Source organism: Pseudophryne corroboree, chromosome 4 (assembly GCF_028390025.1).
Source record: "Pseudophryne corroboree isolate aPseCor3 chromosome 4, aPseCor3.hap2, whole genome shotgun sequence".
In the NCBI taxonomy this organism is placed as follows: Eukaryota; Metazoa; Chordata; class Amphibia; order Anura; family Myobatrachidae; genus Pseudophryne; species Pseudophryne corroboree.
In genome coordinates, this window is record NC_086447.1 from 369,189,341 (window position 1) to 369,216,291 (window position 26,951).

The following is a 26,951-nucleotide window of genomic DNA, read 5'->3' on the forward strand; positions in this document are numbered from 1 at the left end:
CGTCAGTGCTACAGGGGGCATTACGTGTGTAAGCGGCAGTGGTCCAGGGGTCGTTACGTGTGTAAGCGGCAGTGGTACAGGGGGCATTACGTGTGTAAGCGGCAGTGGTACAGGGGTCGTTACGTATGTAAGCGGCAGTGGTACAGGGGGGGTGTTACGTGTGTAAGCGGCAGTGGTACAGAGGGCGTTACGTGTTGAAGCGGCAGTGGTACAGGAGCGTTATCAGCCTTACTGGCAAGGTGGGGAAGGGAGTAGGGGGGAGGGGGGGTGCTGGGTCCTATATAGAGCAGATATACTGTTGTGTGTGTGATGGTGGTGGGGGCGGGGGGTGGATGGGGAGTGTGGATTGTGGTGGCGTAAAGCATGGCACGTCCCCCCCTTGCAGCACAATAGTAGGCATGACGTTATCTCCCCCCCCACCAACAATATCAGCCGTAGTGGCAAGGTGGGGAAGGGAGGAGGGGGGGGGGGGGGGGGGGAGATGTACTGCTGTGTGGCTGATGGTGGTGGGGGCGGGGGGTGCATGGGGAGCGTGGCTTGTGGTGGCTGAAAGCATTTCAGTGGCCCCCCTTTCCTGCACATTACCAGGCATGAGGTTATATCACCCCCCCGCCCCCCCAACAAAATCATGGCTTAATGTGAAGGTGGGGGGAGGGGGTGTGCTACAGGTGATTGGGGGTGGGTGTGCAGGGGTGGATGAGTGCTGGGTGATGGTGGATTGGCCGATGTGGGCCGCAGGCAGGTAGCAGGGACAGCGATGCGGGTGACGGAGGTGGCGCTGCCTTGACTTCCGCTGCGGTGTGTGGCGCCTCCGTGACACAGGGTGAGCGCTCTGTGCGTCTCTGTGACGGGGCTGCTGAAGGGCGCTGGAAGTGAGTAAGGCTGCTGTGCGGGGATGCTCGCTAAGTGCAGTGCGGCCGTGAGGTATTTGTACGGCGCGGCTCCTGTACGGCACCTCGGTGTGCTGAGGGTGACGGGGCTGCTGAAGGGGGGTGGATGTGAAGGAGTCTGCTGTGCAGTGTGGTCGTGGAGTGACATGGTAGGGGGGGGCTAGCGGCGGGCTTGGTAGCGGGTGTGTGGTGGGTAAGGTGGGTGTAGTAGGTGGGGGTGGGTGGTAAGGGTGTGTGGGTGTCTGTTTGCGTACCTGCCAGTGTGGGCCGTCAGTGAGAATGGTGTGTCTCCTGGGGGTCCCTTCTCCTATAGTGTGTCATGTGGTGTGCTGACACAGATAGGGCAGGGTCTGTGACTCCACCCAGCGTTATATATACACACACACATATACAAACATATTTTATGAAATATATATACAGAAATATACACACATCCATATAGATTTCCACAGATACCCCTATATATATATACACACACATCTTTACACGTAACATAGGCTTACAGTGCTCAGCAGTTTAGGAAATATATATACAGAAATATACACACATCCATATAGATTTCCACAGATACCCCTATATATATATACACACACATCTTTACACGTAACATAGGCTTACAGTGCTCAGCAGTTTAGGAAATATATATACAGAAATATACACACATCCATATAGATTTCCACAAATACCCCTATATATATATATATACACACACATCTTTACACGTAACATAGGCTTACAGTGCTCAGCAGTCCTGTAAATCACTGACCCCTCACAGGCTTAATAGCCTGAGCTGTTTGCTGCCTTAAACGCAGCTTAGTTATGGGGCCTCCCTGTGGGCATTACTCCCCCCCCCCCCCCCCCTGTCCCCGCGATCTGCCTTGTCAGAGACGGACCGCGGCTGCCGTGAGAGCTCTCTGCGGTCAGCCTTTCAGCTCTCCCCCCTCTGCATACAAAGCCGCCGTTGTTGGCTCCGCAGCTCTGGCGGGTAGCGGCTAGCAAAAGCTAACCGCGGGAGGGAGGGGGGAAGCGGCGTCTGCGGACTGGGGAGCGTAGGTATGGGAGCGGGCGTCCGCGGACTGGGGAGCGTAGGTATGGGAGCGGGCGGCCGCGGACTGGGGAGCGTAGGTATGGGAGCGGGCGGTCGCGGACTGGGGAGCGTAGGTATGGGAGCGGGCGGCCGGGAAGCGGCTGCAGCTTGGCGCCTAGTGGCGGCTGCTGTGCAGTCCGCGGCTGGGCAGTGGAATACAGCCAGTGAATGGCGGCTTGGCGCCCAGCGGCGGCTGTCCGTGGCTGGCCAGGCAGGAGGTGTGGTGAACTGTGTCCACTTGCTTGGCTGCTGAAGGGGGGTGGATATGAAGGAGGCTGCTGTGCAGTGTGGTCGTGGAGTGAGATGGTAGGGGGGGGCTAGCGACGGCCTTAGTAGCTGGTGTGTGGTGGGTAAGGTGGGTGTAGTAGGTGGTGAGGGTGTGTGGGTGTTTGCTTACCTGCCAGTGTGGGCCGTCAGTGAGAATGGTGTGTCTCCTGGTGGTCCCTTCTCTTATAGTGTGTCATGTGGTGAGCTGACACAGATAGGGCAGGGTCTGTGACTCCACCCAGCGTTAGAAGTGCAGCCACAGAGTCACAGGGCTAATATATAGGAGATTGCACCTTTCTACTGCGGCATATACTGAGACTGTGATCACTCATTGCGGGGAATTTATATCAAATATACACTAGGACGCCAGTGTTTTGACCATCTATTGTCACCATCTGAAAGAGCCTATATTAATTAGTTTTAACTGCATGTTACATGTTATATATTATTTTACTAATTACAGCTCTTGTGATAGAGCGAGCAATTAGCTATTGACTGTATGTTGAATGTTTGTTATATATGTTGTTCTTAACAGATACCATATAAATTGATTTATTTATATTCAAGTCTCACTGAGTCAATTACTCTCCATGACAGACTGCACATATCTGTTTGATACAGTGTTTTATAGCGCAGAGTATTCTTCCTTTATTATGTGTGACTAAAGTGATGGATAAAAGGTGGAGCCGTGGGTAAAGCTTATCTAGACTTCAGTAAGGCTTTTGACACTGTTCCACATTACAAACTGCTAAATAAACTCGAAATATTGGTATTGGATACTAAGATTGTTGAATAGATAAGATCTTGTAGTAAATGGAGTGCATTCACAGGAGGGAAATGTTACCAGTGTAGTACCCCAGGGATCTGTACTTGGACCCGTGTTTTTTTAATATCTTTATTGGTGACATGGTAAATGGCATTAAAAGGGAAAGTATGCCTTTTTGCAGATGACACAAAAGGTATGCAATAGGGTAGACACAACCAGGATGGGTAAAACAAATTATTGAGGATCTAGGTAGACTAGAGAAGGGTCAAGAGAGTGGCAATTACAGTTTAATGCCAAAAAATGCAAAATCATGCACTTGGGTCTCAAATAATAAGAATTTACTCACCGGTAATTCTATTTCTCGTAGTCCGTAGTGGATGCTGGGTACTCCGTAAGGACCATGGGGAATAGACTGGCTCCGCAGGAGACTGGGCACTCTAAAAGAAAGATTAGGTACTATCTGGTGTGCACTGGCTCCTCCCTCTATGCCCCTCCTCCAGACCGCAGTTAGGGAAACTGTGCCCGGAAGAGCTGACACTACAAGGAAAGGATTTGGAATCCAGGGTAAGACTCATACCAGCCACACCAATCACCCCGTACAACTCGTGATAACTATACCCAGTTAACAGTATGAATAACAACTGAGCCTCACTGAACAGATGGCTCATAACAATAACCCTTTAGTTAAGCAATAACTATATACAAGTATTGCAGAAAATCCGCACTTGGGACGGGCTCCCAGCATCCACTACGGACTACGAGAAATAGAATTACCGGTAAGTAAATTCTTATTTTCTCTGACGTCCTAGTGGATGCTGGGTACTCCGTAAGGACCATGGGGATTATACCAAAGCTCCCAAATGGGCGGGAGAGTGCAGATGACTCTGCAGTACCGCATGAGCAAACTCAAGGTCCTCCTCAGCCAGGGTATCAAACTTGTAGAATTTTGCAAACGTGTTTGACCCCGACCAGGTAGCAGCTCGGCAAAGTTGTAATGCCGAGACCCCTCGGGCAGCCGCCCAAGAAGAGCCCCCTTCCTCGTGGAATGGGCTTTTACTGACTTAGGATGCAGCAGTCCAGCCGCAGAATGTGCAAGTTGAATCGTGCTACAGATCCAGCGAGCAATAGTCTGCTTAGAAGCAGGAGCACCCAGCTTGTTGGGTGCATGCAGGATAAAACAGTGAGTCAGTATTTCTGACTCTAGCCGTCCTGGAAACATAGATTTACAGGGCCCAGACTACGTCCAGCAACTTGGAATCTTCCAAGTCCCGAGTAGCCGCAGGTACCACAATAGGTTGGTTCAAATGAAACGCTGATACCACCTTAGGGAGAAATTGGGGACGAATCCTCAAATCTGCCCTGTCCATATGGAAGATCAGATAAGGGCTTTTACATGACAAAGCCGACAATTCTGACACACGCCTAGCCGAAGCCAAGGCCAAAAACATGACCACTTTCCACGTGAGATACTTCAACTCCACGGTCTGAAGTGGCTCAAAACAATGTGATTTTGGGAAATCCAACACTACGTTGAGATCCCAAGGTGCCACTGGAGGCACAAAAGGGGGCTGAATATACAGCACTCCCTTAACAACGTCTGAACTTCAGGCAGCGTCTTTCCTAGCCTTTAACAGCGTAGGAATCACTTCATCTGGAACGGTATCCGTTCACATGGTCGACCATGTTATGGTCGACAGTCATTAGGTCGACCACTATTGGTCGACATTGACATGGTCGACATTGACACATGGTCGACACATGAAAGGTCGACATATGAAAAGGTCGACATGAGTTTAACTTTTTTTCCTTTTGGGGAACTTTTCCATACTTTACGATCCACATGGACTACGATTGGAACGGTAAAGTGTGCCTAGCGGAGCGAAGGCACCATGCCCGAAGCATGGCGAGCGAAGCGAGCCATGCGAGGGGACGCGGTGCACTAATTGGGGTTCCCAGTCACTTTACACAAAAAACGACACCAAAAAAAAGTTAAAAAACTCATGTCGACCTTTTCATATGTCGACCATTTTCATGTGTCGACCATGTGTCCATGTCGACCATGTCAATGTCGACCAATAGTGGTCAACCTAATGACTGTCGACCATAACATGGTCGACCATTCATACTGGAACCATCTGGAACGCCCTTTTCCGTTAGGATCCGGCGTTCAACCGCCAAGCCTTCAAACGCAGCCGCGGTAAGTCTTGGAACAGACAGGGCCCCTGCAGTAGCAGGTCCTGTCTGAGAGACAGAGGCCATGGGTCCTCCGAGATCATTTCTTGTAGTTCTGGGTACCAAGTTCTTCTTGGCCAATCCGGAACTACGAGTATAGTTCTTACTCCTCTCTTACTTACTATCCTCAGTACCTTAGGTATGAGAGGAAGAGGAGGGAACACATAAACCGACTGGTACACCCACGGTGTCACTAGTGCGTCCACAGCTATCGCCTGAGGGTCTCTTGACCTGGCGCAATACTTTTTTAGCTTTTTGTTGAGGCAGGACGCCATCATGTCCACCTATGGGCGTTCCCAACGGTTCACAATCTGCGTGAAGACTTCTGGATGAAGTCCCCACTCTCCCGAGTGGAGGTCGTGCCTGCTGAGGAAGTCTGCTTCCTAGTTTTCCACACCCGGAATGAACACTGCTGACAGTGTTAGCACGTGATACTCCGCCCATCGGAGAATCCTTGTGGCTACTGCCAACGCCATCCTGCTTCTTGTGCCGCCTTGTCGGTTTACATGGGCGACAGCCGTGATGTTGTCTGACTGAATCAGCACCGGCTGGTTTTGAAGCAGTGGTTCTGCTTGACTTAGGGCATTGAAAATGGCCCTTAGGTCCAGAATATTTATGTGTAGGGAAGTCTCCTGACTCGACCGTTGTCCTTGGAAGTTTCTTCCCTGAGTGACTGCTCCCCAACCTCAGAGGCTTGCATCCGTGGTCACCAGGACCCCGTCCTGAATGCCGAATCCGCGGCCCTCGAGAAGATGAGCACTCTGCAGCCACCACAGCAGAGACACCCTGGCCCTCGGGGACCGGGTGATCAGCCGATGCATCTGAAGATGCGATCCTCACTTGTCTAACAGGTCCCACTGAAAATTCCTTGTATGGAACCTGCCGAAGGGAATTGCTTCGTAAGAAGCTACCATCTTTTCCAGGACTCGCGTGCAATGATGCACCGACACCTGTTTTGGTTTCAGGAGGTCTCTGACCAGAGATGACAACTCCTTGGCCTTCTCTTCCAGGAGAAACACCTTCTTCTGTTCTGTGTCCAGAAACATGCCCAATATCAGCAGACGCGTCGTAGGAACCCGCTGCGACTTTGGGATATTCAGAATCCAGCCGTGCTGTTGTAGCACTTCCTGAGATAGTGCTACTCCGATCAACGACTGCTCCTTGGACCTCGCCTTTATAAGGAGATTGTCCAAGTACGGGATAATTATAACTCCCTTCTTTCGAAGGAGTATCATCATTTTGGCCATTACCTTGGAACACACCCTCGGTGTCGTGGACGGACCAAACGGCAACGTCTGGAATTGGTAATGGCAGTTCTGTACCACAACCCTGAGGTACTCCTGGTGAGGTGGGTAAATGGGGACATGAAGGTAAGCATCCATGATGTCCAGTGACACCATAATATCCCCTTCTTCCAGGCTTGCAATAACCGCCCTGAGCGATTCTATTTTGAACTTGAACTTCCTTATATAAGTGTTCAAGGATTTCAATTTTAGAATGGGTCTCACCGAACCGTCTGGTTTCGGTATCACAAACATTGTGGAATAGTAACCTCGTCCCTGTTGAAGGAGAGGAACTTTGATTATCACCTGCTGGAGGTACAGCTTGTGAATTGCCCCCAGTACTACCTCCCTTTCCTTGGGAGTAGCAGGCAAGGCTGATTTGAGGTAACGGCGAGGGGGAAACGTCTCGAACTCCAGCTTGTATCCCTGAGATACCTGTAGAACCCAGAGATCCACCTGTGAGCGAACCCACTGGTCGCTGAAGTTCCGGAGACGGGCCCCCACCGCACCTGGCTCCACCTGTGGAGCCCCAGCGTCATGCGGTGGACTTAGTGGAAGCAGGGGAGGATATTTGTTCCTGGGAACTGGCTGTCTGGTGCAGCTTTTTCCCTCTACCCCTGCCTCTGGGCAGAAAGGACGCGCCTTTGACCCGCTTGCCTTTCTGAGGCCGAAAGGACTGTACTTGATAATACGGTGCTTTCTTAGGCTGTGAGGGGACCTGAGGTAAAAAAGACGACGTCCCAGCTGTTGCTGTGGACATGAGGTCCGAGAGACCGTCCCCAAACAATTCCTCACCCTTATAAGGCAAAACTTCCATGTGCCTTTTAGAATCAGCATCACCTGTCCACTGCCGAGTCCATAATACTCTCCTGGCAGAAATGGACATTGCATTAATTCTAGATGCCAGCCGGCAAATGTCCCTCTGTGCATCTCTCATATATAAGACTACGTCTTTAATATGCTCTATAGTTAGCAAAATAGTATCTCTGTCAAGGGAATCAATGTTATCGGACAGGGAATCAGACCATGCTGCTGCAGCACTACACATCCATGCTAAAGCAATAGCAGGTCTCAGTATAGTACCTGAGTGTGTATACACAGACTTCAGGATAGCCTCCTGCTTTCTATCTGCAGGCTCCTTTAAGGCGGCCGTATCCTGAGACGGCAGTGCCACCTTTTTTGATAAGCGTGCGAGAGCCTTGTCCACCCTAGGGGATGTCTCCCAGCGTAACCTATCCGTTGGCGGGAAAGGGTACGCCATTAGTAACCGTTTAGAAATCACTAGTTTCTTATCTGGGGAACACCACGCTTCTTCACACAATTCATTTAACTCATCAGATGGGGGAAAAGTCACTGGCTGCTTTTTCTCCCCAAACATAATACCCTTTTTTTGTGGTAACCGGGTTAATGTCAGAAATGTGCAACACATTTTTCATTGCCGTAATCATACATCGGATGGCCCTTGTGGATTGTACATTTGTCTCATCCTCGTCGACACTGGAGTCAGACTCCGTGTCGACACCTGTGTCTGCCATCTGAGGTAGCGGGCGTTTTTGAGCCCCTGATGGCCTCTGAGATGCCTGGGCAGGCGCGGGCTGAGATGCCGGCTGTCCCAAAGCTGCGTCATCGAACCTTTTATGCAAGGAGTTGACACTGTCGGTTAATACCTTCCACATATCCATCCACTCAGGTGTCGGCCCCGCAGGGGGCGACATCACACTTATCGGCACCTGCTCCGCCTCCACGTAAGCGTCCTCATCAAACATGTCGACACAGCCGTACCGACACACCGCACACACACACAGGGAATGCTCTGACTGAGGACAGGACCCCACAAAGTCCTTTGGGGAGACAGAGAGAGAGTATGCCAGCACACACCACAGCGCTATATAATCAGGGATTTACACTAACAAAAGCGATTTTCCCTATAGCTGCTTTTATATATAGTTTGCGCCTAAATTTAGTGCCCCCCCTCTCTTTTTTACCCTTGATGCCTGGAAACTGCAGGGGAGAGCCTGGGGAGCTGTCTTCCAGCGGAGCTGTGAAGAGAAAATGGTGCCGGTGTGCTGAGGAAGATAGCCCCGCCCCCTTCTCGGCGGACTTCTCCCGCTTTTTTATCTGTATAATGGCGGGGGGATTATGCACATATACAGCTTAAAAGCTGTATTGTGTGTCAATTTGCCCCCCCCCCCCCCCCTCAGCGCCCTGCACCCATCAGTGACCGGAGTGTGTGGTGTGCATAGGGAGCAATGGCGCACAGCTGCAGTGCTGTGCGCTACCTTAATGAAGACCGAAGTCTTCAGCCGCCGATTTTCAGGATTGTCTTCTGGCTCTGCAAGGGGGACGGCGGCGCGGCTCTGGAACCGGACGATCGAGGTCGGGCCCTGTGTTCGATCCCTCTGGAGCTAATGGTGTCCAGTAGCCTTAGAAGCCCAAGCTAGCTGCAAGCAGGTAGGTTCGCTTCTCTCCCCTCAGTCCCTCGTAGCAGTGAGTCTGTTGCCAGCAGATCTCACTGAAAATAAAAAACCTAACAAATACTTTCTTTTTCTAGAAGCTCAGGAGAGCCCCTAGTGTGCAACCAGCTCGGGTCGGGCACAGATTCTAACTCAGGTCTGGAGGAGGGGCATAGAGGGAGGAGCCAGTGCACACCAGATAGTACCTAATCTTTCTTTTAGAGTGCCCAGTCTCCTGCGGAGCCCGTCTATTCCCCATGGTCCTTACGGAGTACCCAGCATCCACTAGGACGTTAGAGAAATCCAAAGGCTGAATATAGTATTAATAGCACTATACTGGAACCTACTGAGGAGGAAAGGGATCAAGGAGTCACTATTTCAGGTGACTTAAAGGCAGGTAAGCAATGTAACAAAGCAATGAGGAAGGCTAGTCAGATGCTTGGCTGCATTGGGAGAGGAATCAGCAGCAGAAAGAAAGAAGTAATAATGCCATTGTATAGGTCATTGGTACAGGCTCATCTGGAATACTGTGTTCAATTCTGGAGGCCATATCTTCAAAAGGCTAGACAAAAGAGCAACTAAAATGGTGCATGGCTTACATCACAAAACATACCCAGAAAGACTAAAAAAATCTTAATATGTAAAGTTTGGAGCAGAGAAGGGAAAGGATGGACATGATAGAAACTTTCAAATATATCAAGGGTTTTAACAAAGTCCAGGAGGAAAATATTCTTTAAATGAAGAGAAGCAACAGGACACGAGGACATGCACTGAGACTGTAGGGGGGAGGTTCAGGGGAAATTTGCGGAAAAATGACTTCACAGAAAGGGCAGTGGACAAGTAGAATAGCCTCCCATCAGAGGTGGTAGAGGCAATTTCAACATGCATAGGATAGACATATGGATATCCTTACAAAGCAATAAGGATATGTAAGAGAGGTGATTCTGCACTAGTAACTATTTATAAATGATGAGAAATGCCAAATTTAGACAATCAGGGGCGATATTCCCAAATTAAGTCTATGTGGTGGTGCCCCATAGTCAACAGTGGTACTATAAGGATTCAATAGAGAAGAAGTAAGACTCTTTTGTGGGTGCACTCTTAAAGCTAAATAGCGATAATCAAGATACTACTCTACTCAGTACTTGGTTGGGGGACCACCAGGGAATACCGAGTAGAGTGGCCCCTGATTCTTTAGCCTAACATTGACAGCAGAACTCTTTAGCCCGATTCCCTGCCTAACATTGACAGCAGAATCACTGCTCTCATCTTCCTTCAATTCTTTGACTTGCTCACCTCTATCAATGTTGGTTTGGCACATTAATGCTATACCTAGAATTGTTGGTATAGCTTTTTTGCATGGATTTCAAATTATTATGCTGGTAACCAGTTTGGTAGATTGGCAGCTTTGGTCTTTAGAACTGAATTCAGGAGATTTTTCGGTTCATTATAATTGTGATAATCTTTAGACCCAAGTATTTTATTTTGTACTATATGTGTTTTGTTTGTCATTTTTGGATACCACATTTTAGGGTATCTCTAATAAAAGTCATGTTTTTCATATCTTGATTATCGCTATTTAGGTATAAGAGTGCACCCTCAAAAGAGTCTTACTTCTTCTCTATTGAATCCTTAAAGCAATAAGGATCAAATAAGGTTTCAGATAAAAATATGGTAAAAAAAAAAAAAAAAAAAAAAAGGGGCAGCCTAGATGGGCCAAGTGGTTCTTATCTGCCGTCAAATTCTATGTTTCAAAACCAGCGCAACTACATCTGTACTTGTCTGCACTGCACTTAAAACACATGTATTATTGGAATATGAAAATCAGAAAAGCTCATCTCTGACAAAAAACAACACACCCACACAGTGGTTTAATACACAATTTACAATTGGCAAGCAGTAGAATGGGATTCTACATATTTCTTGTTCGCGTCATCTACTGAAAAAAGAGGATTTTGGTACTTGCCGATAAATCCATTTCTCTGAGTCCACTCGGGGACACTGGAACAGCATATACATTAGGGGTGTGAAGCTTGCAACCGGAGGTGTGGCACAATCTAAAAATTAAACATTGTCTGCATAGCCGGCTCGTCCCCCTTCACACCCCCCTTCCCTCAGTTTGGAAAATTTGACGGAGAGAATAGGACATGAGACTACAAACCAATGGCGAGGAGCCTACCAGAACAATAAATCAAACAGCACCTAAGAACTATGTTAACAGAAACCAACGCTGTTTGCACAAACTTTCTTAACAAGAAACTAAACACAGCAGGTTGACAGCACCGAGGCGGGCGTCCAGTATCCCCGAGTGGATTCAGAGAAATGGATTTATCGGTAAGTACCAAAATCCTCTTTTCTCTTCCATCCACTAGGGGACACTGGTACAGCCTTATACAGTAGGGGACGTCCCATAGTTACTCCCAAGGGTGGGAGTGCTGTCAGTGGCCTGCCAAACTAAACGTCCAAACCTGGAATCTCTGGACGCAAACGTATAAAAGTTGTAAAATTCTGTGAACGTGTGTGCTGAAGACCACGTTGCCGCTCTGCAAAGTTGAGTAGGGGAGGTACCTCTTGCAGCCACCCACCGATCTGATAGTATGAGTCCCTACCTGAAAAGGGGACCAGTTTACCACAGGATAGAATACATTATAATATATATATATATATATATATATATATATATATATATACACACATATACACACACACAGGTTGAGTATCCCATATCCAAATATCCGAAATACGGAATATTCCGAAATACGGACTTTTTTGAGCGAGAGTGAGTTAGTGAAACTTTTGTTTTCTGATGGCTCAATGTACACAAACTTTGTTTAATACACACAGTTATTAAAAATATTGTATTAAGTGACCTTCAGACTGTGTATATAAGGTGTATATGAAACATAAATGAATTGTGTGAATGTAGACACACTTTGTTTAATGCACAAAGTTATAAAAAATATTGGCTAAAATTACCTTCAGGCTGTGTGTATAAGGTGCATATAAAACATAAATGCATTCTGTGCTTAGATTTAGGTCCCATTGCCATGATATCTCATTATGGTATGCAATTATTCCAAAATACGGAAAAATCCGATATCCAAAATACCTCTGGTCCCAAGCATTTTGGATAAGGGATACTCAACCTGTATATTAATATATATATATATATATATATATATATATATATATATATATATATATATACACACATATACATATACACACACACACACACACAAACAGAAAGTTCAGCACTCACCATAGCAAACTCACTTATCCTCACAACATCAATAAATAAATGATGGGGGTTTAGTTAGTGAATTGGCCAATGCACGGAAGCCTGCAAACCGCTCGCCAAGGTACCCCACAATCATGCAGGTCCTACACTATCACAGAGTCTCAGTTTTTGATACTATGTGATAGCGTAGGACCTGCATGAAGGTGGGGTACCTTGGCGAGCGGTTTGCAGGCTTCCGTGCATTGGCCAATTCACTAACTAAACCCCCATCATTTATTTATGTTGTGAGGATAAGTGAGTTTGCTATGGTGAGTGCTGTACTTTGTTTGTATATTTAAGTAGGTGGCCATAGGGCTACATGCACCCCACCCTATGAGTGGTGAGTGCGGACACTGCACCCCGCTCCTGGGGTGGTGAGTGCTGTGGTTTATGTTTGCTTGTGTATATATATATATATATATATCTATCTGTGAATGGAAAGCCTAATCCATCTGGTCAGAGGCCGCTGTGATGCTGGCCAATCCTTCTTCGTACCATCATAAAGAACAAACAAATGGTCAGACCTGCTTAAATCCGTGTTTCCACGTCCCTTTCTGCAAATCCTTGAATGGATGGGACCACAAAAAAGCGAAATATTTACAATTCTGTCATAACCTGGATTCAAAACCCATGATCTTGTATATTCCAGTGAGAACTTCGTACACATGTAGCTATCGTATCCTGTCCTACCGAAGGGAGGATTCTGCCCTCATACGGAGTACTGCTCTATCGTCCTGGAAAAGTAGGAAAATACCCTTACACGATAGGGCTCCCAGCCCAGAAACTCGTCTGGCTGAAACTAAGGCTAATAAAGTGATCTTCAAGGAGCGAAATTCCAGTCTGCTCCTTCTGAAAGCTAAAAGATTGCTGATCTCAATCTCTAACACCAAGTTCAGGACCCACAGTGCAGTGGGAGGACGGAAAAAGGAGGTTGTATCCTCAGAAGTCCCTGCAATAGGTATACACTCCCTGTAGGGATATGAAACGCTGTTGAATATAGGATGGAGAGAGAGACAAAGTCTGAACCTTCAAGGAACACAAAAGTAGGCCTCCCTCTAAATCGGCTTGGAGGGAACGTAGAATCTAGACAGGTGGAAGCCATTTTAATTTCACCCCCTTTCCTGACACCACTCCATGTATCTTTTCCATATTCTGTAGAAGAGCATGGCTGGAAAAACCCCTGCAAGTACAGGGAGTATGTACAAATTCCGCACATGTAGGTCCGTGTGCTGTAAGGCAGTAATGTTAACCCTGACATCATCTGTACTGTGCTTGACTGGCTTCCGAGTGGCTATCATCCTGCGTACCCTAGGTATGAAGGAGAATGCTTGAAAAATGGACACTTTTGTAAGACCCTAAAAGTCTTAGCGTGTCCACTCCGTCCGCTGCTGAATCTCACAGTCAGGTCCCTTACCCGGGCAACTGATGATTGTATCGAAATGGCCCAAGCAGAGAGAGAGACCCCATCTCCTCACTCCCATCACAAAGACTCGTGGCCGTAGACACCACACTCTTGGAAGCATGTCCTGACATCTGATATAGTCTGCCTCCTAGTCTCCACTCTCGAAACGAACAACATCGAGAGGAACGATGGTGCGCAATCACAATTCACAACAAGATCTTTGAGGTCACCTTTAACGCCATCTTGATTCTTGTTTCTCCCCGACGGGATATGTATGTTGTTGCTGGTACATTGTCCGACTGTATCCGTAAGTATTGACTCTTCTACAGGTTCTCAGTTAAGAGAAGAGCATTTGTCAACTGCTCTGTGTTCGCATAAATTCTATGGGTAGAACGCTCTCTTGTGGCGCCCATCTGCACTGAAACTGATGTTCCTCTAGAACGGCACACCATACTGAGACTGGCATACGTTGTGAGGATCCTCCAATTTTTTAAAACCCGAATCTCTTGCTGCGAGATTTTCTTGTAATGACCACCAACTAGCGAGGTTCGGACCTGTGCCGACCGCCATATTCTCTGCGTAACTGTGCCCTGAGCAATAAGATTCTTGAATGGCCTGGAATGAAGTCCGCTGTACTGTAGAGCCTCGAAAGACGGCACCGTCTTCCCGAGAAACTGTACACATAAATGTAAGGAAACCGTTTGGACCTGTAATACCTGATCCACTAGCTTCCCTATGCTTTTTGACAGAAACTTCCGCAATTGTATTGTGTCCAGCCTTAGACAAGGTCTCAAAACCTTTGCGTTAATATCAGGTTGGGTTTCTGGAAGTTCACAATCTAACAGTGTTGATTTAGAAATTGATGAGTCATCTGCGCATCTCTGATCAGCTGGTCCTGAGAATGGGCCGTGATCAGTGGCTCGTCTAGCTAAAGTAACATCGTGATACCGAAAGCTCTTCTTGTGACCAGTATAGCCATGAACTTCGTAAAAACGCTCAGTGGCTGATGATAGTCCGAATGGCAAGGATTTGAACTGGTAGTGTACCTTCTCAAGAGCGAATCGTAAATAAGGTTCGTGAGTGGTCCAATTTGTTGCCAGAAAGGTAAGCAGCCTTTATGTTCTTGGACACCACGAACACTACCAGTTCCTCTTGAATCCATAAACCCTTAGACTGGTTCAAAACCTTTAAAGTGGGAATCGGTCTGACCGGTCCTACCCATTTTGGCACAACAAAAGCAATTGAATAAAATCCTGATCATTCTCAAGAGTCTGGGATTAGGTATGGAGATAATTCCTGTTTATCCAAACTACTGGTGAGAAGGTGACCCAGGTGTCCCGAAAACCTTCCAGCTGTGCGCCCCTCAAGGGGGACCCCAGGTAAGCTGGGAGACAGTCATGTCACAGTCTTGTCAGTAGGCTTGTCCTGCTTTCTGGCTGTTGTCTAGAAACGACCTCTATCTCTGCCTCCCAGAGCTTGTTCTCCTAACCTGTGAAGTGGTTCTCGCATAATGGTGTAGGTAGAAAAGTTTATTTCCCTTGCCTGCGAAATTCACCTGTCTAACTCCTTCTAGCCGATATGGGCGATTTGGAGATGCGAGACGCTTTCTAGCTAGCATCTTCTGAGGCCTGGCACTTTATATATGTAGCTGACTCTCGGATATGCTCTGTCAGTTGAGCAATTTCTTACAGGTTATTCATCTTCAATAACTTTAACAATGCACCTAGCCCCTTGCTACTTTGGCTTTGTTCCCAAGCGCTCACTAGTGCAGGCGTGTGATGCGCCTGTTGCTACAAAGATGGACTCTAGAGGCTGTGGTAAGTCGTCACATTAGGTATTTGTATAATTGTCTCTTTTTTTTTTTCAATCTACCAAACGAGGCGTCCACTACTGGTGGAACCACCCACTTCGCAATGGCCCTCATTGGTAAAGGGTAATTTACTTTAAACCTCTTTGGAAATTGAAAAGGTTCATCAGGCTGTTGGGGAGGTAGGTCCGGAGCCGACAGGCCCCAGTCAACCAATTTGGCAACCTTACCGTTCCGAGAAGGGAACCTGAAAACTCCCGACTGCTGTGTTCTCTTCCTGAGAGCCGGTATCCAAGAGAGTCTCTATCAACTCGCCTACTTTCCTCAATAACAAGATCATCTTCCTCCTCCGACCCTCTTGGAAGGATGAGGTGGAATCTATTAACTGCTATGCGCACATCCGTTTCTGCTAACGGTATTATTTGATCATAGATTCCTTCATATGAAAATCCTGCAGCCTGGATGCTGCTTTCGGGACTTCTCCGCCTCGGAAATCTGCTAGGGCATGTTCCCATGACCTCGACGGAGTACTGCTCCTGGGTTGTGTCTCCCTTTCTAAACACGAATTGCACACCCCGGAGCTGCCAACTGTCGTGCTCCCTTCTTACGTTTCTGCAAACGTCATATGTTTAGAGGTCTGGGTTGGTGCTTTAGCCTAACCCCGTCCCAGACTACTCCGCAGTACTTTCACCCTTTAACGTAGGAAGAGAAAGTCCGTGACGGATGATGGAAGCAAAGTAAACTGGATTCACCTGGTTCTTTCTATTGCTCCCGTCTTACGTTTCTGTAAACGTAATCTGTTTAGAGGTCTGTGTTGGTGCTTTAGACTAACCCCGTCCCAGACTACTCCGCCATACTTTCACCCTTTAACGTAGGAAGAGAAAGGCCGTGACGGATGATGGTAGCAAAATAAACTGGATTCACCTGGCTGATTCTAAATTCTTTTTGTAAAAAAAAAAAAAAAAATACAGAGAGAAAACAATAAAACAAATAAATTTAATTAATTAAAATGTAAAACATCAGCCGACCTGCAACCCTCACACATCCACTGTAATTCAGTTTTGATGATGGGGTTGATATTCAATAGCTTCCATTTATTTTCATAAGGATCTTTTTAATAGAAGTCCCTTGAAAATAAAAGTATATGAATGCATGATTAATGTACAGGAGTTCCTTTGCAGCATAGATTCTTACCAGTAGATGGAGCAATCTGTTTAGTGTACGGAACCCTCCCCCTGTAGCTAACTGGTTTTCTCACTGAGAGGGGAGTAACCCCCCTCTAACTCAGTTTTGGCGCCCATGAATATATTAAAAATGGCCGCAAATGAAAAATTTATATTCACTTCAATACCCCCCCCTTGTTAACAAGGGAGTACTCAATTCTCTTCTATGGAGCCCTGCTATGAGCTCTGTAATGCTGGCCAGCGACTGGAGCAATCCACAACCCCCCTCTTTGTACCCACAGCGCGTCCCCTCCTGACCAGAGTAGCTTCTCTCCACTCTGTCAGGTCTGCGGCGATGCGCGTCTCCCATTGTCGGAGGAGGGTGTGTGGGGGCACGGCTGCGATGGCGCGGACCTTCCAGGCTGAACGCTTCCTCTGGCCGGCGCACGCTTCCAGGCTGAGTGCTTCCCTGGGCTGGTGCACGGTTCCAGGCTGAGCTCAGCGCACGCTGTCTCCTAACAGCCCCAGTGGTGATACCCGCTGGGGAAACAGACCGCCGCACAGCGCGCCTCTATAAGGAGAGCTCCTCTCCGTTCTGGTCTATTAGCTGCCGCATCTGCCTTTGCTCAGAGCAGGGGCGTACTTCAGGTCTATTAGTGTTATTTACCGCGGCGCCCTTCAGTGTGGTAAGTCTTCCTGGTCACATATTTCTACAACCAATTCTCACTGTTTTGCTGGCTGCTTCAGGATCTCCTGTAGAGAGATGCAGTTCCCTGCAGAAGAGATCATTGTCTCTCAGACACCTTATGCTTTGTCCTCCTTTTATTAGGAGGACGCAGCACTAACCATTCTTTGTCTCTCAGTATTCTTCCAAGGAGCTGTAGCCCCCACGTGCTGTACCTCCAGCACAGTTTTTCAAACTGAGGGAAGGGGGGCGTGAAGGAGGAGGAGCCGGCTGTGCAGACAATGTTTAATTTTTAGATTGTGCCACACCTCCAGTTGCAAGCTTCACACCCCTAATGTATATGCTGTTCCAGTGTCCCCTAGTGGATGAAAGAGAAACAGATTAAGCTGAACCCTTAACACCCAATGGAACAGGGAGCAAAGTTTACGAGTGATCTGAGGCAGATGGACTACACAGAAAGAAATCTACACAGCTCTCATGTTTTACCGGAATGCACTGCCATATGTAAGCTATTATGGCTTTATTCCGTCAAGAAATTATGCTGCAAGTGTAGAGACTAATTATAAAAGGAGATGTTTGTGGTGTTTGGGAGGATATACATTGTTTGGTCCCATGCAGATTGGAGTATAGCATCTTCTTTACAGAAGGCAACTCTATGCACAGAGCCGAGTGATCCATGCAGTTAGAGATCCAGGAGCTAGCAGTACCATCAGAGATTGTCCAGGGGCAGCAATAACTTTCTGCATCTGTGCCAAGGCTTCAATCCCATTTGGACGCCTCATCCTGATCAGTTTGGGCTGCCTGCTCCACTGCATCAGCTCACTTCTGCAGTCCTCCAGTCAAGACCTGCGGTCCTCCAGACAGGAAACACTTCAGGCGCTGACGATCTGCTCCATTATCTCAGTGGTGATGTTGAGTCTTCGACTCATCTGCAGAATGCTCTCCATTGTTGCAACAGATATCCCAGTGCCTAGTCTCCCACATTCCCCCTTGTTCTCTTAATTTTATCTCGCCCACACCCCTCCCGTCCATGCCCTTATTTCGTAATAGTTTCTTCTCTAAAGTGATATAAGGCCAGAGCCAGTAAGAAAAAAAAGAATTTTAGAAATACGGCATCTGGGTAAACTTTTGATACAATTAACAAAACTGTCAACTTGTCAGTAACAAAGTGAATGTTGGATGTCGGCATCTATTTTTTTTTTCAAGCCGACAAAGCCTTTACAGCCATATTGTAATTCGTAATGTAATAAACAAAGTAGGGCTGTTACTAGACAATCTGGCTCCCAGCGCGAACAGAAAAAATTGTGTGCCCCATCCTCCATGGGGTGGTAGTCATGTGACCGCCGGTCGGCTGACCGACAGTCACATGACCTCCTCCGTGAGCCCGACGGCTCACTATCCCGATGGTCGGCATGCCGACCAACAGGGACTATTTCCACTCATGGGTGTCCACGACACCCATAGAGTGGGAATAGAACCCGTGGCGACCGCAGGTCGCCACCGAGCCCGCAGCGTGGCGAGCGCAGCGAGCCCACAAGGGGCTTGCTGCACTCGCCCCTCCCCGCCGGGATCCCGGCGTCGGTATGCTGCCGGGATCCCGGCGTCGGTAAGGTGACCGGCGGTCAGGAGACCGCCGGTCACCCGTACTACACCCCCTCCATGGGCATTACATTGTAATTTTTTTCTCGTTATAGTAATGCCCCTTACGCATTATGCACCCCACCATAATTCCCCTTATAACATTAAGTGCCCCTTAAACCAAATTATGCTGCACAGTCATGCCCCTTGCACCATATTATGCCTCACACAGTCATGCCCTTACACTATATTATGCCCCTTGCACCACATTATGCCCAGTCACCATATTATGCGCTGGCAGTTATGCTCCTGTCACCATATTATGACCCACACAGTAATAATGCCCCTTACAAAGGATGCCACACTACCTGCTTGTTGTCACGGCCCCTCCTCACCGGGTCAGCAGACCTGACACTTCGAGAGACTGCTGTTTGCGCCTGCCTCCTTTCACATACAGATCCTCTATTAAATGTCCCTCCCAAAACGGCTGCTGCCTCCTCTAGCATACTTCACAGTTGCCTACTCTGAGGCTGCGGCCATTTTGGGAGGAACAGTTTCAACAGTATTCCATGCAGAGGGCCAGACCGCATGTAATACGGTCTGCAAGAGACACTGGCCATTGCCGCAGTCACAACGTGTTATTACATGGTTGCCTGGCCATAGAAACAGCCCCGAACCAAAGTTTAAGAATAAACCCATGTTTAACTGGCTATTTCACTTAGAAACGAGCTCAATTCTCCAGGAGACATGAAATGAACTTGGAGAAAGTGAAAGTACTCAACATAATTTACAGACATTTATATGGCATTTACAAACAACAATAAAACATTAAAGAACAGTTTTAATTCTGTGTTTCACCCTCAGAAACTTTGCTTACAGAAATACAAAAGGCCAATAAAATAGTTTTATCACTAAAGGGCAATGTCTTGCTGGTAGGAGAAATATGAAAGGAGCCAATTTACCTCTCAAAAGCATTCAGTAGAAATATATGGCTACTGTACTTCTAAAACTGCCTCTGCTCATATAGGTAAAGGACATAGAAAGGGTGGCTGGCTTCTCATTAATAAAAATCACCACATATAGTTAGACCATACAAACGTCTTCACTCGCTGTTAGTAGCTTCTGGAAAACTATCAGTGTACAGAAACACAATCCTATGGAAAGTAGAGGGAAATTGGATGAGCATGTAAAGAGAAGTGCAGCTGTACGGAAGGTTCGTGTCTGAGTAACGGTAAGCAATGTTTAGCCTGATGTCACACTCAAAAAAATTTAAAATGGCTATTCTGCACTGTTAATATTTCACAAATTAAAATATAATCAAATAAAAACATCCCAAAGTTTAACCAAAGTAAAAAAACAAACCCCCTATGATTGCTGAAGAGCTGAATCAAGCAGACACGTTATCACACAAGATCACTGATTCCGCAGGGCCATGTCCACTTGACCGTAAAAATGAACACATGCCAGGAGCATAAATGTTAAATAACATTAAATATTTTTTTTTTCTTTTTAAGAAACAAAACAAAAACTTCAGGCAGAGATCATATACCTTCAAAAGTAAGGTATCTAAAAGAACTCAAAATAATGTGTAAAATGCATAGATGTTCTGGAATCAATTCCAGGCAACCCACAGCAGTTTTCCAAAGTATAAGCACCACTTGGCACCTCTCTGCCCTTTGAAAGCTAGGTATAGAAAGATCAGTCATTGGGGTTGTGTGGCTTGGTTCCTGAGCATTCTTGGGTGGGATTGGACTTTGTTTCCTCCATCCCAGTGCAAAGATTCTCGGCACACTCCCCAGATAGGTCTGGGCAAGGCACAGCCTGGTTGGATTTGGAGTGGCTTAGTTGATGCGTCAATGCTGGTTGAGCCTTGTCAGGCTGTCACATTGACATCCCTGAGAGAGGAGGAGCCTTGTGTATTAAGCTCAGTTGACAGGATAGGTAAGGCAGTGTCCGACTGCACTATAGAGCCTCCTTGAGCCAAGATCTGCTGTATAGTTTTACGAAGATTGGGATGTAAACGCCCATGTGTTTGATAAAAGATTTCCAGGGCACAAGATTTCAGTGGTCCTGCAATGAGATCTTCATAAAGGGGGATGGTGTACATTCTTGAAGTCTAGGAGGGGGAGAAAAGAACAAAAAAAGAAGAAAAGTATAACAGCATTACTATTATGACACAAATTGTGATGAGTCTAATATTTTAGGATAAAAAAAAAAAAAAAGTTAAAATGATCTTGTAAACACGCAGAACACCCACCTCCGATACAAAACCTAGATAAAATGAGGGTCAGGGTAGAAGCTGTAATCAACGGATGTTTAGGCTATTGATAATGTAGCATTCAGTTGTAGCTTAGAAAAGTTTGTTAACTTAATCTTGGCAACAGGCTCCTCCGCAATATCTCATTCAGCTGGGGTGCCAGAAGACTCTGTCCTGCCACCCCTTATAGTATCTAGTATCTTTAGCATGTACAAAGCAGCAGTTTCTGAAAGGAAGCCATTATAAAACTAACCACGACTACTGCAACATTGATTTTCCCAACGGCTGCTCATCTGAGCAACCATCAGGTACACACTGGGAGAGGGGGGAGGCTCCTGCCATGCTGACCGATCAGCAGTGATAGACAGCACGGTAGACCCTGGGGGACAGTGCAGGGAAGCAGAAAGTTCTCTTCCTGCAGCCACCCACATTGTGCCTGACTGGTCGCATCATTTGCAACTAGAACACATAACACATTGCCAGGTGTGGTTGCAAACATTGTGACCATGCCAGGCAAGTGGTTAATAACCAGATAAAAACAGGATAGTGGTTAATAACCAGATAAAAATAGGATTTAAATATTAATTTGAGAAGATTAAATATGGTTTTCATACTTTTTAAATCATCATTCAACGCTATAATCCACCTAACATTCATTTCTGTAATGGTTAAAATGTTATCCTTGTTCTCATTAAAGTGTCACCCATCACTAATAGGCTTTCCACACTACATCCGTGCTAAACGCACACAAGACTGTGTAAATTGTGAGGTTTTCTGACATTTTTACTTCTGCTGTCTCAGATTTCTTATAACTCAACCCACTTGTCTGTCTTGTCTTTATGCTATCTACAGTATATCTGGAACATTCATAAATCAGGTCAGGCATTCCCAACCTCTGTCCACAAGGCACACTAACAGTTCAGGTTTTGGTGATATACAGATGTGTCCACTTACATCTTTGCTATATCCCTCCATGTATGGCACATTTTTGCATGCCATAGACTCAGAGATTTAGCCATGCCTTGTGATTTTTCTTAATTTACTTTTTTAATATGTTACTTTATACATATTCTATTATGGCAAACAAAAATTTTAAAATTCATCCACTCGCTACTCGTGAAAAACAGCTTAGCCGTGTTTTGCATGTTGTGCCAAATTTGTAAAAAAGCAAAGATGTAAGTGGACACATCTGTACATGCTTCAGCACAGATTGTTACATCAAAATAACGGAGATAATTAGAACAAACAATGTTGCACTACAAGATGGTAAATACTGGCTGATTTTGCATGTACAGATGTGTCCTCATGCATCTTGCCTCACGGTGGGAGATGCCTGGCGTAAGTGAGCTGTCAGGTCTCGTGCAATTCCGTTAGTGTCAGGTGTCTCTTTTCGCCAAAACGTGTCTTCTTGCATTGCTATGCGAATAGGACGCACAAGCAGACTCTCCTGATTAAAACGATATGCAGCATGCCGATATTCTGTGCGTCTGCAACCGCATACAAATTCTACGTTACAGTGTTTTCTTGGAAAAAACACTTTAATGTACCATTTTGTATGCAGATAGAACCATGGTCGCACACAGAATATAGGCATACCAATAATCATTTTAAATCAGCATAAGTTGCTTACGTGCCCTCTTCACATCATTTTGCTAAGACACATTCTAATGAAAAAATGTTGCACGTAAAGGCGCTCGGCACTACCAAGTCATGGGATGGAATGACTAGAAGGGCTGTTTAACGTGCAGGGAGACTAGATGTTAGTGGACACATCTGTAGCCAACAAATGCTGAACAGCTTTATTTTTACACAGCAATTTAGAGATCATTTTGGACATACCCCACCCAAATCTCTCTGCACATTTTACATCTTCCCCACCTACTGTGCAGCATGGTTTCACCAAGGTGCAAAGTTACTCGCTCTATTTTGTTTTGCTCCCAACTCAGAATAGTTTCCTAAAATAGATTATTGTAACCTTAGCTTAATAAAACTTCTTAGTGCCATTAACAGCCTCATCTGCAACTTTAGCAATTTGCAGTATGTGTCTCCTTATGCAAAAGCCCCTGGCATTAACAGATTAGCTTTCTACCATACAAAATCTTACTAGAACTTGATCTGGAAGTATGGTTCTGCATGTCTTTTGCACACCAGCTACTATCTACTGATCACTTATATGCTCTTTTCACTTAGACTTCCAAGAGGCCGATTCCAAGCAGTAGGCTTCAAGATGGGGAGGAATCCTCTAGTGCCAGTAGGATGTCTATGGGATTCCCTTTACTCCAGAAGCAATCTCTGAGAAGTAATACCTCTTTGTCCACATAAATGTATGGGAATCTCTGCATGCAGTGTTCCCGATATTGGATGGTGTATAAACATATTAAGGGTTCCTCGAACAGTGAACCAATAAACAATCTAGGGTATAGTAATGGTTACATTGTCAGATAATCTGTACTGGCTGGCCCATCAAGCAATGACACTACCTGTTAAAAGGACCATATGAACTGCTTTGATTCCTGAACGGAGACGAAACGTCTCTATGTAGGATAACATGCAATAGAAATCACATTCTTGCCAACCTGCTCATAAACCCTTGAGGTTGGCATCCATCTGGCTTAAGCATGTGGGCATAAAGTGTGGCGGATAGTGTCCTTTGTCTGCAGTTAGTTATGAACTACCCTAATCTATCCAAAACTAGCACTGGTTTTGAACTTGTGTATAAAAAATAAATAAAAATAAATAAATAAAAAAGAATAATATGTAGTTGTATACAGCGGTAGCCAAAATTGCGGACACTTTAAAATTGTAATGGTTTTTCAACTTTGAATGCTTAGAAAAACTGTTTCACTTCACGCAGTGCAATGATTCATATATCAAATGAAAGGAAATGTAATGCTGAATTCAACACAATAAAAAGAGATCAAATAATAAGATTTTACTTACCGATAATTCTATTTCTCGTAGTCCGTAGTGGATGCTGGGGACTCCGTCAGGACCATGGGGATTAGCGGCTCCGCAGGAGACAGGGCACAAAAGTAAAAGCTTTATGATCAGGTGGTGTGCACTGGCTCCTCCCCCCATGACCCTCCTCCAAGCCTCAGTTAGGATACTGTGCCCGGACGAGCGTACACAATAAGGAAGGATTTTGAATCCCGGGTAAGACTCATACCAGCCACACCAATCACACTGTACAACCTGTGATCTGAACCCAGTTAACAGCATGATAACAGCGGAGCCTCTGAAAAGATGGCTCACAACAATAATAACCCGATTTTTGTACCAATAACTATGTACAAGTATTGCAGACAATCCGCACTTGGGATGGGCGCCCAGCATCCACTACGGACTACGAGAAATAGATTTATCGGTAAGTAAAATCTTATTTTCTCTAACGTCCTAGTGGATGCTGGGGACTCCGTCAGGACCATGGGGATTATACCAAAGCTCCCAAACGGGCGGGAGAGTGCGGATGACTCTGCAGCACCGAATGAGAGAACTCCAGGTCCTCTTTAGCCAGGGTATCAAATTTGTAGAATTTTACAAATGTGTTCTCCCCCCGACCACGTAGCTGCTCGGCAGAGTTGTAATGCCGAGACCCCTCGGGCAGCCGCCCAGGATGAGCCCACCTTCCTTGTGGAATGGGCATTTACATATTTTGGCTGTGGCAGGCCTGCCACAGAATGTGCAAGCTGAATTGTACTACACATCCAACTAGCAATCGTCTGCTTAGAAGCAAGAGCACCCAGTTTGTTGGGTGCATACAGGATAACAGCAAGTCAGTTTTCCTGACTCCAGCCGTCCTGGAAACCGATATTTTCAGGGCCCTGACAACATCTAGCAACTTGGAGTCCTCCAAGTCCCTAGTAGCCGCAGGTACCACAATAAGCTGGTTCAGGTGAAACGCTGACACCACCTTAGGGAGAAACTGGGGACGAGTCCGCAGCTCTGCCCTGTCCGAATGGACAATCAGATATGGGCTTTTGTGAGACAAAGCCGCCAATTCTGACACTCGCCTGGCCGAGGCCAGGGCCAACATCATGGTCACTTTCCATGTGAGATATTTCAAATCCACAGATTTGAGCGGTTTAAACCAATGTGATTTGAGGAATCCCAGCACTACGTTGAGATCCCACAGTGCCACTGGAGGCACAAAAGGGGGTTGTATATGCAGTACTCCCTTGACAAACTTCTGGACTTCAGGAACTAAAGCCAATTCTTTCTGGAAGAAAATCGACAGGGCCGAAATTTGAACCTTAATGGACCCCAATCTGAGGCCCATAGACACTCCTGTTTGCAGGAAATGCAGGAATCGACCGAGTTGAAATTTCTTCGTGGAGCCTTCCTGGCCTCACACCACGCAACATATTTTCGCCACATGTGGTGATAATGTTGTGCGGTCACGTCCTTCCTGGCTTTGACCAGGGTAGGAATGACCTCTTCCGGAATGCCTTTTTCCCTTAGGATCCGGCGTTCAACCGCCATGCCGTCAAACGCAGCCTCGGTAAGTCTTGGAACAGACATGGTACGTGCTGAAGCAAGTCCCTTCTTAGCGGCAGAGGTCATGAGTCCTCTGTGAGTATCTCTTGAAGTTCCGGGTACCAAGTCCTTCTTGGCCAATTCGGAGCCACGAGTATAGTTCTTACTCCTCTACGTCTTATAATTCTCAATACCTTGGGTATGAGAAGCAGAGGAGGAAACACATACACCGACTGGTACGCCCACGGTGTTACCAGAACGTCCACAGCTATTGCCTGAAAGTCTCTTGATCTGGCGCAATACCTGTCCAGTTTTTTGTTCAGGCGGGACGCCATCATGTACACCTTTGGTCTTTCCCAACGGTTCACAATCATGTGGAAAACTTCCCGATGAAGTCCCCACTCTCCCGGGTGGAGGTCGTGCCTGCTGAGGAAGTCTGCTTCCCAGTTGTCCACTCCCGGAATGAACACTGCTGACAGTGCTATCACATGATTTTCCGCCCAGCGAAAAATCCTTGCAGTTTTTGCCATTGCCCTCCTGCTTCTTGTGCCGCCCTGTCTGTTTACGTGGGCGACTGCCGTGATGTTGTCCCACTGGATCAATACCGGCTGACCTTGAAGCAGAGGTCTTGCTAAGCTTAGAGCATTATAAATTGCCCTTAGCTCCAGTATATTTATGTGGAGAAAAGTCTCCAGACTTGATCACACTCCCTGGAAATTTTTTCCCTGTGTGACTGCTCCCCAGCCTCTCAGGCTGGCCTCCGTGGTCACCAGCATCCAATCCTGAATGCCGAATCTGCGGCCCTCTAGAAGATGAGCACTCTGTAACCACCACAGGAGAGACACCCTTGTCCTTGGAGATAGGGTTATCCGCTGATGCATCTGAAGATGCGATCCGGACCATTTGTCCAGCAGATCCCACTGAAAAGTTCTTGCGTGGAATCTGCCGAATGGAATCGCTTCGTAATAAGCCACCATTTTTCCCAGGACTCTTGTGCAATGATGCACTGACACTTTTCCTGGTTTTAGGAGGTTCCTGACTAGCTCGGATAACTCCCTGGCTTTCTCCTCCGGGAGAAACACCTTTTTCTGGACTGTGTCCAGAATCATCCCTAGGAACAGCAGACGTGTCGTCGGAAACAACTGCGGTTTTGGAATATTTAGAATCCACCCGTGCTGTCGTAGAACTACTTGAGATAGTGCTACTCCGACCTCCAACTGTTCTCTGGACCTTGCTCTTATCAGGAGGTCGTCCATTTTCTTCGAAGAAGAATCATCATTTCGGGCATTACCTTGGTAAAGACCCGGAGTGCCGTGGACAATCCAAAC

The 26,951-nt window shown here is 46.6% G+C and overlaps 1 protein-coding gene across 1 annotated transcript in view; it reads right to left on the minus strand.

Annotated features, from left to right (window-relative positions):
* Positions 1-19,676: 19,676 nt before the first annotated feature.
* Positions 19,677-26,951, minus strand: part of RNPEPL1 (arginyl aminopeptidase like 1) — a 74,603-nt gene continuing 67,328 nt past the window's right edge. Inside the window, 1 exon segment of the mRNA XM_063916575.1 lies at positions 19,677-21,009. Coding sequence (XP_063772645.1) covers positions 20,767-21,009 — 243 coding nt within the window. The 3' untranslated portion in view covers positions 19,677-20,766.